The sequence below is a fragment of the Nicotiana tabacum genome, chromosome 10 (genome assembly GCF_000715075.1).
Source record: "Nicotiana tabacum cultivar K326 chromosome 10, ASM71507v2, whole genome shotgun sequence".
Classification (NCBI taxonomy): domain Eukaryota; kingdom Viridiplantae; phylum Streptophyta; class Magnoliopsida; order Solanales; family Solanaceae; genus Nicotiana; species Nicotiana tabacum.
The window spans coordinates 7,616,055-7,632,427 of NC_134089.1; the positions used below are offsets into that span (position 1 = coordinate 7,616,055).

Below are 16,373 nucleotides of genomic sequence, written 5' to 3' on the forward strand. Positions count from 1 at the left end.
GGCCACCTCATATCTATCCTTTATTTCCTGTTTCACTTCTTTGATTCGGAAACCGTGTATCTTTATTTTCAGACTTTGTGTTTAGCATTCTTAGATCGCCTGTGGTACTGTGACACCAGTTCTGGGTGATTAAGGCTTAAAGAGTTGTATTAGATTCATATTTCAGATATTTTATTACATTTCTTTCGCTTATTCTAAATATCCGATGTTTTTCACATTATTGCTTTATAAATGTTAAAAGGGTATAAAATGGATAAAGGTAATTTGTTCAATAATTGGCTTGCCTAGCTCACATTAGTAGACGGCATCACGACTCCCGAGCGTGGGAAATTCGGGTCGTGACACAAACCAATTTCGATCTTTACCAAATTTTTCAAATTTAACTTAATTATTATTTCAAACTTGTACCGGGCTTCGGAACCAAAATATGGTCTCGATACCATCAATTTCAAACATTTTTCATTTAAAAAAAATACTCTTATATATTCTAGAAAATAATTTTCTTTAAAAATTCATTTCTCGGGCTTGAGATCTCGGAATTCGATTCCGGGCAAATGTCCAGGTCCCAAATTTTTCTACGGACCCTACGAGACCGTCGGATCACGGGTCCGTTTACCAAGAATATTTACCAAAGTCAACTTAAATTCATTTTTAAAAGCAAAATTTATTCTTTTTCACAGTTTTTTACATAATGGCTTTTCGGATACACGTCCGAACTGTGCACGCAAATCGAGGTGAGACAAAAAGAGGTTTTTAAGGCCTCGGATCACAAAATCGACTTGTAAAACAAGTGATGACCTTTTGGGTCATCACAACAATGCAATATAATACAAAACGATACATTATGAAACGACATGTAACAACAATCCAAACAAACTGTTAAACTTTTATTTATTTTTTAGGTGATACGATACTGTAAAAACTTATTTATGATGTTAGTATATAGAAGTTAAAAACTCTGTAATTAAGAAGGTTTATGCCGTACATGTCAAGGTTGTATGCCTGTCAAAGTCTGATCCTCACGTTTTTAGGGATGCTAACCCCTTTAATTTAATTTCTTCTTCCTCTTCTCTGGCATATATTACATTGAATACTGAATGAGTTAATATGCAGGTCCACTGATTTTAACCAAAGAAAAAAGACTGTTTCTCTCTGTGTGCTTTTGTGTGTGTGTGTAAAGTGAAAAAGAAGTTTCAAATGGACCTAATTCAGGGGTTCTTTTACTAATGCTGCTCTGATTCTATAAACCCAATTTGTACTGTAAGTCCATTTATTATAAGAGAACTACCCATAGGTCATTAAGCAGCAGTTGCAGCAGCAGCAGCTTGATTCATTACTCGTCATTAGCCCACTACTACCTCGTTCTTTATATATTTGCTATGCTGCTCACCCTCTCTAAAAATGTCAGTGGGTACGTGTCGAATCCTCCAAAAGTAGTGAATATTTGGAAGATTCGGCACGAGTGTGGCAGCCATTTTGGATAGTTCGCGCAACATAGTTAATTTGTCATCTTCTTTGCTAAGGCATGGCACATTATATTGCAGAGGCCGCAAGGACATATCTAGGTTAAGGGGTATAGGTTCACGTGAACTCATGTTCCTCTCCTTAAATCATGTGTATCGCAATGTTATATTTCTTTAAATTACTTAAATATATATGCGTGCACTTATTCTTAAAGACTCATATGGTGCAATAATTATTAGGTGTAGCTCTACAAGTGAAATTGTTGGTTCAAATCCTACTTCAATTCGGACGGTCTTATTTTCGTCACGGAGTATAGATATGTATGTGAAAATCAATATAATTTCAAAAAAAGTATAATTTTAAACCTACAATTTCAAAATTTGTAGTGGGTTCATGGTAACAGACTAAAGTTAAGCTAGTTAAATGTAAATTCTAGATTAACTAGTGCATCCATCATCTTGAAATTCTGGATCCGCCTCTGCGGTCAAGTCAGAAATTCATTAGAAGGATTTAAAAAATCGTAATACTAAATGCATGTCACTATAGGATTAATTTGAACGTGTGATCAAAAGTATTTTTTTCAAAATTCCTTTGCACTACACTAAAATATACTCTCATGTTAAAGGGAATTCAACATTTTATAATACTCCCTCCATTACAAAATTTTTAGCATGCTTTGGTTTTTAGTCTGCATAAAAAAGATTGTCATTTTACTCTTAATGAGATGATATATAATCTCACAAATATTTATGACTTGTTTTAGCTAGATCACAAATTTCAATTCTTTTTATTTTTGTTAAACAACATACTCAGTCAAATCCTGTAACATAAATTAAAATGAAGGGAGTATATAATCAGAAAAAGGATCATTTCTATTTGATTAGCACAGTATAATTTTTCGACGACATGAATTTACCGACATATTGTCGTTTCTTATGATTTTTTCTAGAGTTACATCTTGATCTTAGATAGTAATAAATAGAGAGAGACTCAAATTAAAGGCTGTAGAAGAAACTAAGTACTGCGTACTAAGAAGTAGTAGTAGTACTAGGGGGAAGAAAGTAGTTAATTTGTCAGAAAATGAGAAGAGAGGCGTGAGAGTAGCTCAAGGCAGCTTGTCTGATTTTTTGGCCTTTAGGGGACCATACTCTTCTCTTAGATTGTGACCTTTGATAAAAATCATAATTTTCTTACACTCCTAATTAACATATAATTAATCATCCATGTTTAAATTTTACTTAAGGTGAATAATTAGAGAAGTGAAAACAAAATTTCTTTGATTATCTTAACTTCTATACAGAGACAATATAAAAGAATTTTATACAATTGAATCATTAAGAGTAACTACACATTATAATTTTAGAGGCGGAACCAGGATTTGAAGTTATTGAGTTCGGAATTCTAGTATTTTTATGTTACTGAGTTCTAAAGTAAGAATTTATACATATTCAATGAATCTTTTAAGACAAATATAATATTTACAATAAAGTTAATGCGTTCGGTCGAAGCATCTAGCTCCGCCCTTGACATAATTGCCTATAATTAATAGATTATACATTAATCTAGGCAAACAATATGGTATAACAGATTATATAACATTAATAGTATAAATTTATTTACGTTGTTAATGTACAATTTAAATCCCGCTTCTTTTACCACTTGAAAATCTGAGCAATCCGGTTGGTTGACTACCTAAATTCTTACCTTGTTGGTGTCGGTTCTATTTTCCACCTTATAATTTTCTCCTCATTTTTTCTTCTATTACCCTCAATGTATAACAATACTCTTTATATTCTTTCTAGTTGTTATGGTTACAAAAAATAATTGATCCGAAATACTTGTTATTTATAAATTTTAAAAAAAACTAATTAATTTTTTGCATCTTTACCTTTTCTCTGATAAAAATTAAGATAGATTAATATACATTTTAATTAACTTGTTTAACTCGCATGCAAAAATCAAACATGACAAGTAAAAGAGATAGAATGGAGTAAATAAATAAAAAACTTCTTTTACCACTTCACTAAATGAAGTGAAGTGAACTTCATTAGTACTACATAAGGATTAAGTGATCTCAAATTACACCTATAGTTAATTATGAACACATATTTTACATATGGTTCTTTAAATATATCATTGGAGTGTCCTTGTTGAAATTTAACACTAATAAAAACCACAATTAATTAGTGCACACTAGTACCATCTACCCCACCCCCCACCCCCACCTCCCAAAAACATCCAAACCTAAAGAGGAAGTCCTATTTATGAGTTGCTCCCAAAAAGTGAAGCATAAAACACAACAACTAATTCTTACTCTCCCAATCCATCTCTTTCACATATTGACACAATGCTAAGCACTGACTACTTCTATCCACAAATGTAGTAAACTCTCCCTACAACATCTTCTTCTCATTTTTCACTTTTGTTTCTACAAAACAAACCAAGAAAGTTTTCATACTTTTTCAAAAGGACAAAACCCTAATTAACCCTTTTTTTTAAGGTGGTCCATAGTCTTGATCGAGTAGTACTGGTCCAATACTAGATAAAGAGAAAGATTAGTGTCAATATATTAAGGGGTTAAAATTTGGGTGTTTTCTTGGATCTTTGCCTTGTTTAGAAGGAAAAAAAAAAATATGGACTGGAATGGAAATCTTAGACCCTTTGTTTCTCGACCTGCTCCTCCTGATAATTCTTTCAATCTCCTCTACAGCTACAATTATGATCAATATCCAGGTAAAGATATAAGAAAAAAATGTCTTGTAATTTATTTTTCTCGTCTTTTTTCGTTTTTCTTATGCCTAGGGTCTACCGGAAATAGTCTATCTATCTTCATCGGGTAGAGATAAGGTCTGCATACACATAACCCTCCTCAGACTCCACCTATGGGATTTTATGGAGTTTGTTGTTGTTGTTATTCTCAGAAGCTATCATGTTAGTCTTCATTTATATATGTTTATTGCGCGCGTTTCACATTATTTTCACATTTATTCTAATCATTTTTCAGTCCCATTTCTTAATATATAGGTTTTCTTTTCATGATTTGATCTTGAAGCATGTTATCTTAGTATAGATAATTGCCATTTTATTGTGGTCTTTTAAGGGATTTTGTTTTTGGCCTAGTTCCTCTATAATTAAGAAGTACTATATTCCAAGAATAGATGAGTGAGCTAAAAAAAATTTAAAAAAAATTGAGTTTACACTAAGTTCAAAATGGCAGAATTATGAAGTTTTCGTTTTCCATTTTAATAATTGCTGATTTTTCTCATTTTCCTAAAGAAAGTAAAAACCAAGTGTTAGTTACAAACTTTGTCAGCCTGAACACTGCCCATTTCTCACAACCATTTGTTTATATGCTTTCTTGAGCGAGGGTCTATCGGAAACCGTTTCTCTACCGTCACAAGGCAGAGGTAAGGTCTGGATACATACTAAACTCTCCAGCAAACCCAGGATTTGAAGGTTACGGGTGCACTTTTGCATTCAACTAAAATTTGCTTGTATATAGGGTATGACAACTAATATATTAGTATTATTTTTGAAAAGACATATATACTTGTATACATGAAAAATTTTGTCGAAACTTTCCGGGTGGCGGCGGTGACCCCCTCTCTTTACAACGTAGGTCCGTCTCTGCTCCCCGAAACCCACTTGTAGAAATACACTCGGTATGTTGTTGTTGCATATCTTTACATGCTAATATAATCTTTGGTATTTTATTTTTTTTTTTTTGTTTTTTTAAAGGTATGGAAATGAAGCATGCAATGCAAACACAACAAGGTGGAGTGCTCCCAACAATGGACAAACTGAACAACAACTTTGCCATGAATCAGTTGGATAAGAAGAAAAGATTGACAAGTGATCAATTAGAGTCACTTGAAAACAGTTTTCAAGAAGAGATAAAACTTGACCCTGAAAGGAAAATTAAACTAGCTAAAGAACTTGGGTTGCAACCTCGTCAAATTGCTGTTTGGTTTCAAAATAGGAGAGCTAGATGGAAGTCTAAGCAGCTCGAACGACTCTATGATTCTCTTAAACAAGACTATGATTTAGTTTCTAGGGAAAAACAGAAGCTTCAAAATGAGGTCAGTTTTGAGAAATTCTCTCTTCACTTTCTTGCATCCATGCACTTCATGCAAAACTTAAAACTTTTGTATATTTTTATGCTATCTGATGAATTGTGCGACCGTTTTATCTAAAAGTATGAAGAACAAATTAAGTATGTGTTCTCTTGTGGGGGGAGCGTGACTCTTTTTCTTTGAACCAAGTACATAAAGATTCTTTTGAGAAAATGACACTGTATAACCGCTTTCAAAATAATAGTCGAAAATATATATTTTTTATATATATTTTTTTTCTTTTGTGTGTGTATATATATATATATCTATATATATTCTATATGTTATATATAAAAATTATACTGTACAAATTTTATACATTATTTTGGCTACCAAATATAAATAGTTTCTATCGCGGGATAAAAGTGATATACCCCAATTCTTTTTGATAATGGGGTGACAGTGAGATTAGAACTCAGAATTTCTACTTTTTTACTATGATGAACGGACGATTATCTCATCTGAAAGATTAAGTTGGGAAAGAGAACATATATTAATTAAGTACTTAATTATGTCTTCAATACTTCTTATATCTCATTCTTTGAAAATTATTTTCCTATGTGATTCACCCTAAACCTATACTTTGGTGTTTCTTCGTGATGTTAATGTTTTTTCAAATCAATATCTAGTTTATGTAGTCACCTAAATTAACTTTCCTCTGCTAATGGGAAAACAGAAGATGGTAATGGAAAACAACGGTGGCTTAAAATATTCAAACTTTACATAATTTACCGATTAAATCTACTGTTTATTTTTCTTAGCTGATATGTCTATACACTTATCATACATGTTTATATATATATATTATACATAGATCATACATATATTATATATTTGTCAATTATATATAATTTAAGCGATTGATTGAGCAGCTACTTAGTGTTTTGACAGTAAGATTGTTCCCAAATTTAAAGCTAGAAAGAAATAGTAAAAAAAAAAAAAAAATGATTGGGGTTTTAGGATACCTATGTCTAATGATAAGATAGTCCTCAACGAATCCTTGTCTTTTTAAGAAAATAACCTATTTTTATGAAACTTAGAATAATAGTTGCTATTTTGAGAAAAAACAACTATTTTAGAGTAATATGGCGTCATTGTTCGTTAGGCTCGCATTATTTGGAGCCATAACTATGGAGACAACTTTAACTTCAGTTGTCCCCATCATTATAAAGCAAGGTCGGCTTAATTGAATGCAAATAAATAAATTTAAAAAAAAAATTGAGTCACCTTATAACTTGTAATAAAATTGAAATTGACGTTTCATACAACATTGTCCCTTTTTTTTCCTTTCCTTTCCTTTTCTTTTTGAGTTTTCTTTTGAATTTAATTATCCTCTTTCATGCAACTAGAATTTTTTCCATATGTCTTTTTCCCCCACTAATTTATACACACTAATAATATAAAGATTTGTAATATGTTATAGCAGATAATTTGTCTTATTTTTATGACTTATTAATCCGGATAGTCATAATTATCTTTTTAGATGACCTGATAGTGTAACATTTGAGCCGAAGGTCTATCGGAAACAGTTTTTCTATCTCACATGAGGTAGGGGCCGGTAAGGTCTGCATATACCCCACCCTGTCTAGACTCCATTTGTCTGATCACACTAGGTATGTTATTATTTGTTGTTGTTATTATTGATTTGATAGTAAACTCTTGTTTTTCTATAGGTGTTGGCATTAAGAGCAATATTGAAGGAACAAGCCACAAAAAAACAAGTGAATTCCACAGTATACACTGAAATATCAGGTGAAGAGACAGTGGAAAGCACATCAATGCCAAGTTCAAACAAGACAAGAGGAATTACTACAAGTAACCATCAGAATAATAATATGGCTGAATGCAGTTATGTTTTCAACGTTAATAATGTTGAAGGGTTTAATCCAGTTATGCCACCATATTGGGTTTAAATTAGCACTAATAATTAATTAGTGTTTCTTTTTCCAGGCACTAACTAAGTTTTAGTAGAAGATAGGTAGTGAGCTGGTATTTGTTCTTTAGTAGAGTTAAGTTGATAACTTGATGTTATAATTAAGATTAGTACTTTAATAGTAAGTGGTTGTTTTGATTAATTAGGACCAGACTCTTGTCATGAGTATTAGTGTAATTGTAAGGTAGTATGTATTATTATTTGTTGTATTGACATTAATGTCATTAGTTATAATACTTTACGACTCTTTATCATGCGTGTCAAGCTCCTCAATCAGAGGCGGACATGAGATTTGAAGGTCGGATGTGCACTTTTGGATTCAACCAAAATCTGTTAGGTTTTTTGCTATCATTGTATATAATGCATGCTTGCTTGAAGCCGAGGGTCTATCGGAAATAGTCTTTCTACCTGCACAGCGTAGGAGTGAGGTCTGTGTACCAGAGGCGGATCAAGGATTTGAAGGTCGGGGGTATACTTTTGAATTCAACCAAAATCTATTTTGTATATAAGATGTTCATTACTAATATATCACAATTTTCTAAAGGCATATATTGAAAAAATGAGAGAATGAATTGAAGATTTCTGCTTTTGTATATTCAAATTATTGTGTTGTATTAAGTGTACAAGCCCAACTTTATATACAGAAGGAATATTTTAGGCCAGCATACTATATTGCCAAGTGGCAATGTCCTATTAGCTAGGAAAGTTGCACATAAAAGAAATACAAGGATGGAGCAAATAATTAAAATACAAAGGTATGGGGAGTATGGGGAAAATAATTAAAAATACAAAGGTGACATGTGTTGTACACTATGTTCTTACAATAGCTGAAGAAGGCCCAATCTGAAGAAGGGTGACTATCAGATTTCAAATCTGAAGAAGGCCCAATCTCAAACCCTCACGTCCCAATTAGGCCCAAGGCCCAAAATACCACCTCAAGGCTCAAACCCTCACGTCCAAAACCGAATGGCCTCAATTGTGTCTATCATCTTCATCGACTCCAACACCCCCCCCCAAGTTGGAGGCGGTAGAAAACACACCCAACTTGCCCAAAAGATGACGATGAAGAGGTCTGTTGAGTGGTTTGGTGAAGAGATCTGCCAACTGGGCAGAAGATCGAACAAAGGTTAACGAAATCAGCCCAGCAAGGTATTGGTCGCGTACAAAATGACAATCGATTTCAACGTGCTTCGTCCGTTCGTGAAAAACAGGATTTTTTGCTATATGAATTGCTTCTTGGATATCGAAGTGAAGAGGGACTGGAAGAGAAATAGGAATTGACAAATCCTCAAAAAGATGAACCAACCATGTGAGCTCTGCAACCACTCGCCGCATAGATCTGTATTCTGCTTCGGCTGAACTGAGCGAGATGGAAGTTTGCTTCTTGGATTTCCAAGAGATCAGAGAAGTACCAAGGGAAATGTAAAACCCACTGACCGACCTCCTCGAGTCCGGGCAGGTGGCCCAATCAGAGTCACAAAAGGCTAGGAGCTTGAAGGAGGAGGAAGCAGACATAAAAAGCCCAAGCCTAGGATCTTTGAGCAGATAGCGAAGCACACGGAGTGCTGCATCTAGGTGTGGTTGTCGAGGGTCCTGCATGTACTGACTGAGGTGCTGGACAGTGAAGGATAAGTCTGGTCGGGTGTGAGTGAGATAGTTAAGTTTGCCAAGAAGATGACGATACAAGGTGGGATCCTGCACTGGTTCCCCTGTGTGAGTAGACAAACGAGTAGATGAATCGAGTGGAGAAGAAACATGTGACAAATGGAGAGAGTCAAATTCTTGGAGAAGGTCTAAAGTGAATTTGCGCTGAGAAAGGAGGAGTCCATCTGTTTCTCGGGCAACTTCCATGCCTAGAAAAAAATGTAAGTCCCCGAGATCTTTTATTTTGAATTCTTGATTGAGAAATTCTTTCAAAGCATGTAGTTCTGTGTTGTCATTTCCTATCAAGAGTATATCATCCACGTAGATAGCCATTATAGAAATGGAAGAAGCTGACCTTTTAAAAAACAGGGAATAGTCGTTGAATGAGTGAGTGAATCCCTTAAAATTCAAAGCAGTTGTAAGTTTAGCATACCACTGACGAGATGCTTGTCGTAGCCTATAAATTGATTTCTTTAACTTGCATGCATGAGTAGGTGAAGTAGGTACAACCCCGGGTGGGAATTTCATGTACACTTCTTCATTTAGATCTCCATGTAGGAAAGCGTTATTCACATCTAGCTGGTATAGACCCCAACCTTTCTTTACAGCAGTGGCTAGTATGCATCTAATTGTGGTCATCTTCACCACAGGTGAAAAAGTTTCATTGAAGTCTATTCCCTCTTTTTGTATGTCTCTTCTAATGACCAATCTTGCCTTTAGTCTTTCCACACTCCCATCTGAATGGTGTTTAACCTTATACACCCATTTTCATGGTAAAGCTTTCCTCCCGGGTGGTAATTCAACCACTTCCCAAGTCTTATTAAGTTCAAGTGCCTCAATCTCTTTATTCATTACTTCTTGCCACCCTGGGTGATGTGTTGCCTGTAAATAGTCCTTAGGTTCTTGTATATTGGACAATGTGTTTAGCATATGTTGATTGGTAGAAGATAGTCCACTGAAAGATATACAAGTAGGCGTAACTGGTGTGAGAAAGCAAGAGTTGCTAACATCTGTGAGTTGGAGTGCATTACAGATGAAATCCTTGAGATAAGATGGAGTTGTGTGTGGTCTGGTAGACTTCCTAATAAGAACATCCATCATAGAATCAGAATCTAAAGAAGGAAAAACTGGTGCATATGTATGTGGTTGACTAGATGTTACTGGAGAATCTGGAGAAAAACTAGAAGGAGAGATAGAGGCAATAGGTGTACTAGGATGATTTGAAGAAATGGGGGAAGAATAGAAGTCACTTGATGATTCAGTAGCCTCTTTGGAAGCTTTAGTGTGAGGTCTGATAGCAAAAGGTAAAGGTTCAGCAGTCTGATGACTTGCAGAAGCTGGAGCAGTGGGTAAAGAAATCTCAGAAGAAGAATTAGACTTAATAGAAGCAAATGGAAAGAACTCTTCATGAAATACAACATCTCTAGAAATGAAAGGCTTCAAATTCTCGAGGTTCAACACTTTGTAACCCTTCTTTCCATGAGGATAACCTAAGAACACACAAGGCATAGCCCTTGGTTCAAACTTAGTTCTTTGATTTGAGACAGTAGAAGCAAAACATCTAAGGTTAGAGTACTTTGGCTTGCTTGAAAAAAGAACTTCATAAGGAGTCTTAAGCTTTAAGACACTTGAAGGAAATCTGTTGATCAAATAGGTTGATGTAAGAAGGCAGTCACCCCAGTATGATATAGGCAGGTGTGATTGGTATAACAAGGCTCTGGATGTCTCTAAAAGATGCGTGTGCTTTCTCTCCACAACTCCATTTTGTTGTGGTGTGGACACACAAGTGGTCAGATGAATAATACCTAGTGACTCAAAAAATTCTGATTGAACTTTACCACTTCCTAATTCAAAAGCATTATCTGATCTTATAATTTTCACCTTGCTGTTAAACTATCTTTCTACCATAGCTAAAAAACCTTTTAGAATAGTGAATGCATTGGATTTGTTGGTTAGTAGGTAGGTTCATGTGCCTCTACTGAAGTCATCAACAATTGTAAGAAAATACTTAAAGCCATCATATGTAGCACTATTGTATAGTCCCCAGGTATCCACATGAATTAATTCAAACACCTTCTTGGTAGAAATAGAACTAGAGGGAAAAGGATGTTTAGACTGCCTTGCCATAGGACAAATAACACATGGAGTGGAGAATTTGGAACACTTGGATATATAAACTGATGAAACATTTTTCATATTGCTAAAGGGCATATGACCTATCTGTAGTGCCACAGCTTTTATTTTACAATTGAATAAGAAAAACTAAAACATGAACACAAACTATGATTGGAAACAGAATTCCTTCTTGGAATAAAAACACTTCTAAACTTAGGTGAACTCTTAGACACTGGTGTTGTATGTTTGGATCTGAGAATGTAGAGGCCCCCTTCCTCTTTACCAATCTCCAGTGGGCTCTTCACTGAAGGGCCCTGTAGAAGAAAACATGAAAAAGGTGTGAATAAAACATATTGCTTGAGTTGTCTGCACAACTTGTGCACAGACAACAGATTATATTTAAAGGATGGAATGTAAAGAACATTTTGAAGAATCAGATTAGGCAAAAGAGGAACAGTTCCTGAATGAGTGACCTGAACTTTGTAAGAGTTTGGGAGTTTTACCATGAGAGGTTTAGCCAAGGTTTTTAAATCTGTAAAAAAATCTTTGTTGAAAGACATATGTTCTGTTGCTCCACTATCCAATATCCAAGACTCATCATTCATTTGAATTAAACAGGCTAAATCTTCAAATAAATTGGTCATACCAGCATAGCTCACATTTGCTGCAACATCAGAGGTTCCTGCACTGTTTTGTCCCACTTTCACTTGCTGAAGAAGTTGCAGCAGCTCAGCCACATTTTCCATGGTGAGATTCTAAACTCCTGAGGCATTTTCTGCTCCCTGTTCATTTTCTTCATTTGAAAAAGAAGCTTTGTTTGCCTGGGCACTTCCTTGAAATCTCTTCTCCCTTGTGAACTTGAAATCAGCTGGAAACCCATGAATTCTATAGCACTTATGTATGCTATGTCCAGGTTTTTTGCAATAGGAACAAATTCCTAAATACTTCTTAGATTCAAAACTTGTTTTCTGCATCCTGTTCTCATTAAATTTTCTGAAATTTCCTGGTTGGTTTGTAGCAATGAATGAGGCAGATTCCCCTGAGTATGCAGGGATAGCATGTATTTCCCTCTATTTCTCATCTTGAATCACAATAGAGTATGCCTGTCCAATGGAAGGTAAAGGTGATGACAATAAAATGTTACTCCTTACCCCAATAAATATGTCATTTAGTCCCATTAGGAACTGTAATAGTCTCTCATCTTGGTGTGCTTTCAAGCTTTTGACTTTTGCACCAGACTCACACTCACAAACACAAGCAGAAAATGTATTGAGTGCATCTAGTTTATCCCATAGGCTTTTCATTTTGGTGGAGTAAGTTGATACACTTGAATTACCTTGCACCACTAAACTTAATTCCTTTTGTAATTGGTGTAAGCACGTGATTTTTGCTTTACGGACAATCGCTCCAAAAGAAAATAAAAATAGTGACAAATGGTTTCGCTGTACAATTTTTCGATCTGTCCGTGACATGTGTTTGTGGGTCTGTCCATTTTGCATCTAGTCATTATCAAACGAAAATACAAAAAAAATATAAAAATATATAAAATATATGTGTCGTTAAAAGAAAATTCAAAAATATGAATATATGTGCGTCGTTCGTTCTAGGTTGTGATTTAACTTACTTAAATATTTTTGTGATAACTATGTGGAAATGTTACAGTGTTGTTGATTTTAATTTCACTATTTTATTTATTATTATTAAAAGAAAAAAAAAGAGAAAAAAAGAAAAGTAAAAGAGTGAGGGAAAACCGGTCTGGGCCCAAAAGAAATGAAATAAAACAGGCCCAAACCAGCACTCTGATCCAGTCCAAAACAAGCCTGCCCAAACACGGACTCAAACGATGCTGTATCGGCATCCCTACCAAAGCCGTTGATCTGATTCAAACGAACGGTCCAGATCAGGCTGTTCAACTCGCCTCAACGACTTCGTTTCAGGCAAGATGATCTAAGCCGTCCAACCCCATTGATCCAACGGATCCAGGCCCTCCTCTAAACCCGTCAACATGGCCCGATCCATGCCCTTTACCCGGTCTCACCCACCATCACGCCCAAACGACACCGTCTTTCCTAAGTGGATGGATCCTGGCCATAGATCCCCATTGATCCAACGGCCAGGATCTAAATCCTCAATACATATATAAGCTCTCCATTACACCCCACGCCCCCCAAACCAAACCCCACCTTCCCCACTGTACACCCTCGTCCCAAACACAACCCCTTCTCATCCTCGAACCCTAGCAGCCGCCCCAGTATCCCTCGCCATTAAAGCCGGCGGCATGAACGCCGATGACCGCCTCCTGAACACCCTAGGACCACCTCATTGTCCTGAACACGAATCCACTAACCACGAGCCTCGAATCACTTTCGTTCGTCTCGAATCTTCATTTGAAGATTTGAGTCGAACCCGGATCTATGCCAAACCACCCCATCTTCATACCAGACACTCCCCTGACCTTCCTCATGACCAAACCAAGCTTGGTTTGGTCCGAATCTACCCACAACTCCCTAAAAATCAGATCTAGAAATCCAGACTTTAGAACACACGCACCTGGGGAATCCGGCCGGTTTGGACATGGGTTTGAGGTCTAATAGACCTTAATCAAGGTGTTCTCATGTGAGAACACCCTGATTAAAGTTTGTTCGGCCTCAAAAGTTCGAAGATGAATCAGATTTGGGTCTGTGTGATTTAAACATTTTTCGGTACGTTTTCCTTTCTTTTTTGTTAGTTTTTAATTAAGTGGTCAGCATGTTTCGTTGGGTTTGTTTGTTTGTTATTTTTGTTATTTTTCATTCGGATTTCTTTCATATCTTTAAAGACCTTTTTCTTTGGTCGGTTGATTTTCTATGTGTGTATTCTGAATGTACTCTGTGATAAACATGATCGTCGATTAGTTTAATCGTCAGATAAGTTAACTCATATAGGCCCCAGTAATTGAACGAAAATTGTCTGATGCCCTTTAGGTCCCTAAACATATTGTTTATGTGAGCGATTGATTATTACCTATTATAATTAGTATAGTCGACTCGATAAATATCGTCGATTAGCTTTCTATAACTAATAAATCGAATGAGCTAATAATGTCACATGACTAATTGAGCTTTGTCACTGACTGTATGCCCCAGCATTGTTTGAAATGGTTTGTTTGCACTATAAAACTGACTGAAAAGGTTCAGCCCAGGCAGTCTTGAGTTCGAACTTTCATCAGTTCAAAAAATGCCCTGATGCTGCAATAGGCAGGGGCAGTAATAATCAAGGTTGACAGGGGTATTCTGGGGTGTTAAAAAGAACAGAAGTAATTAGTTTAAGTGAGCTGACAAATGGGGTACTAAATTAGGATTAAACTAATGCCAATGGGGGACAAAACACAAGAGTATGGGTTTAAAAGGAATACTAAAATAAGCCCATAATCCTTGATTAAAGAATAAACCAGGCGTGGGGAACAAGGGGGGCTGGCATCAAGAGATGCTCAAGCATGGGTTTAACAGGGTAGGGGCAGGCTGCAAGTTGCAGCATGGGGGCAGCTTAGCTGCACTTGGTCACTTTGGCTTATAAATAGGCCATTTGAGAACTGAAAAAGGGCTGGACTTTTAGTCTTCAGAAAAAGAGAAAACAAAAGGTTGGAATTTTTAGTCTTAAGGCTGGAATCTTTAAGTCTTAAGAAAGAGTGGTGAGTTAAAAGAAAAGATTGAAAACATAAGAGAGGCTCGAATAAGACATTGTAACCAAACACTGCCTGAAAGTGGTATAAGAATGCATTTTGGTCAATCTGTCTTGGCCAAGTTCTGTTGCTTGCATTGACTGAGTTGTTTGTGGTTGATTAAACTGGTGGTTTTACTGCATTTGAACCCTCAGTTACTGCTGCTATTTCTTTACTCTTTCCTGAGATTACTGGCTTGGCACTCGACTACTTGCTAGTCCTTGTATTCTGGGAGATCATTGTTGGTTGTTTGTGGCTATGGAAAACATTTGGTTTAGTTGGTTGTTGTTGTGTTGTTGCTGAGTATCTGTTGTTGCTGTGTTTACTGCATACTGCCTAGCTGATCATTCCTTCCTTCTTTGTCCTCCATACCAGGTACACAATTACACTACCAATGTAACTCGAAAGTTTGAGCAATGAGTATAAAAGAGAAGATCTGCAGATGTTGTTTATATACATGTACTGTTGTGTTGAACGTCATGTAATGTCTAATAGCTCATATTTGGGATACTGAAGTTAGCTAACAAGCCTAGTTGAGGTCAATATAGGGTATCGAATGATAATTATATATGTATGCTGTTAGATAAAAGTGGTCTCAATGAATTAGGTTGCATCTCAGATTTAGTTTACTTTGCCATATATGCTGTAATGTAGTCCAAGCATGAAACTTGTACACTGTAAATTAAGTTCTTTCCTTTCCAATAAATTGCCATATATGACTCTTAAAATCATGTTTCAAGATAAAGAACACAAATTCAGGGCCTCAACCTCATGAAGGTCGAGCCCAGGTCGAAGACAGACCAGGCAGGCCTGCATCGAACGAGCAGTGGCCCATGTCTGGCCAACCGCGCGTGGGCTGGATTTGGGCCCATGATTATTTGTTTGGCCGACTGTGCACGCAGCTTCGGTCCCGATTTGTTAAGCATTTCCGAATCCCATTACAAACAACTTGCAAGCATGTAATTAATTAGGATTATCTACTATTTTCAATTGATAGAGACAAACACGACAAGAAACGCAGTTGCTATAGGATATCCTTTTAAAATAAGAACGAGATGAACCTCGATGAAAATAAACAAAACGCGCATATGCGGGGCCCTTGTTAAATGTATATTATTGAAACATTTAGTTTCCAGGACGGGTTGTTTAGCAAATCTCACAACCCTCCTAAAATACAACACGTAGTCTCTTTAGGACACGCTTTAATAAACCTTACCGTCTTAAACTCGGGTGCACATTTATGTGACCCAAATCCAAATCTCGACGGATTCGAAATGTGTTTCTAATTACGGGTACATTGATTGTGACGTGGTTCGAGATGCGTGTCCATGACGTTGCAATTTCATTTTAAAAAATAAAAAAAATAAAAAAAAATAATAAGAATGAGATGAGCCTCGCCAAATAA

The 16,373-nt window shown here is 36.0% G+C and overlaps 1 protein-coding gene across 1 annotated transcript; it reads left to right on the forward strand.

The window, feature by feature from the left end:
* Nucleotides 1-3,773: 3,773 nt before the first annotated feature.
* On the forward strand, nucleotides 3,774-7,912 carry LOC107810607 (putative homeobox-leucine zipper protein ATHB-51). Its single transcript, XM_016635401.2, has 3 exons — nucleotides 3,774-4,197; nucleotides 5,203-5,543; nucleotides 7,250-7,912. Exons 1-3 carry the CDS (start codon nucleotides 4,098-4,100, stop codon nucleotides 7,487-7,489), a joined length of 681 nt encoding a protein of 226 aa, XP_016490887.2. The 5' UTR covers nucleotides 3,774-4,097; the 3' UTR covers nucleotides 7,490-7,912.
* Nucleotides 7,913-16,373: the final 8,461 nt, after the last annotated feature.

Coding starts and splice junctions, on each gene's coding strand:
- LOC107810607 (XM_016635401.2), top strand. CDS start 4,098: ATGGACTGGAATGGAAATCTTAGACCCTTTGTTTCTCGACCTGCTCCT. Junction 4,198..5,202: donor CAATTATGATCAATATCCAG/GTAAAGATATAA, acceptor GTTTTTTTAAAG/GTATGGAAATGAAGCATGCA. Junction 5,544..7,249: donor AACAGAAGCTTCAAAATGAG/GTCAGTTTTGAG, acceptor GTTTTTCTATAG/GTGTTGGCATTAAGAGCAAT.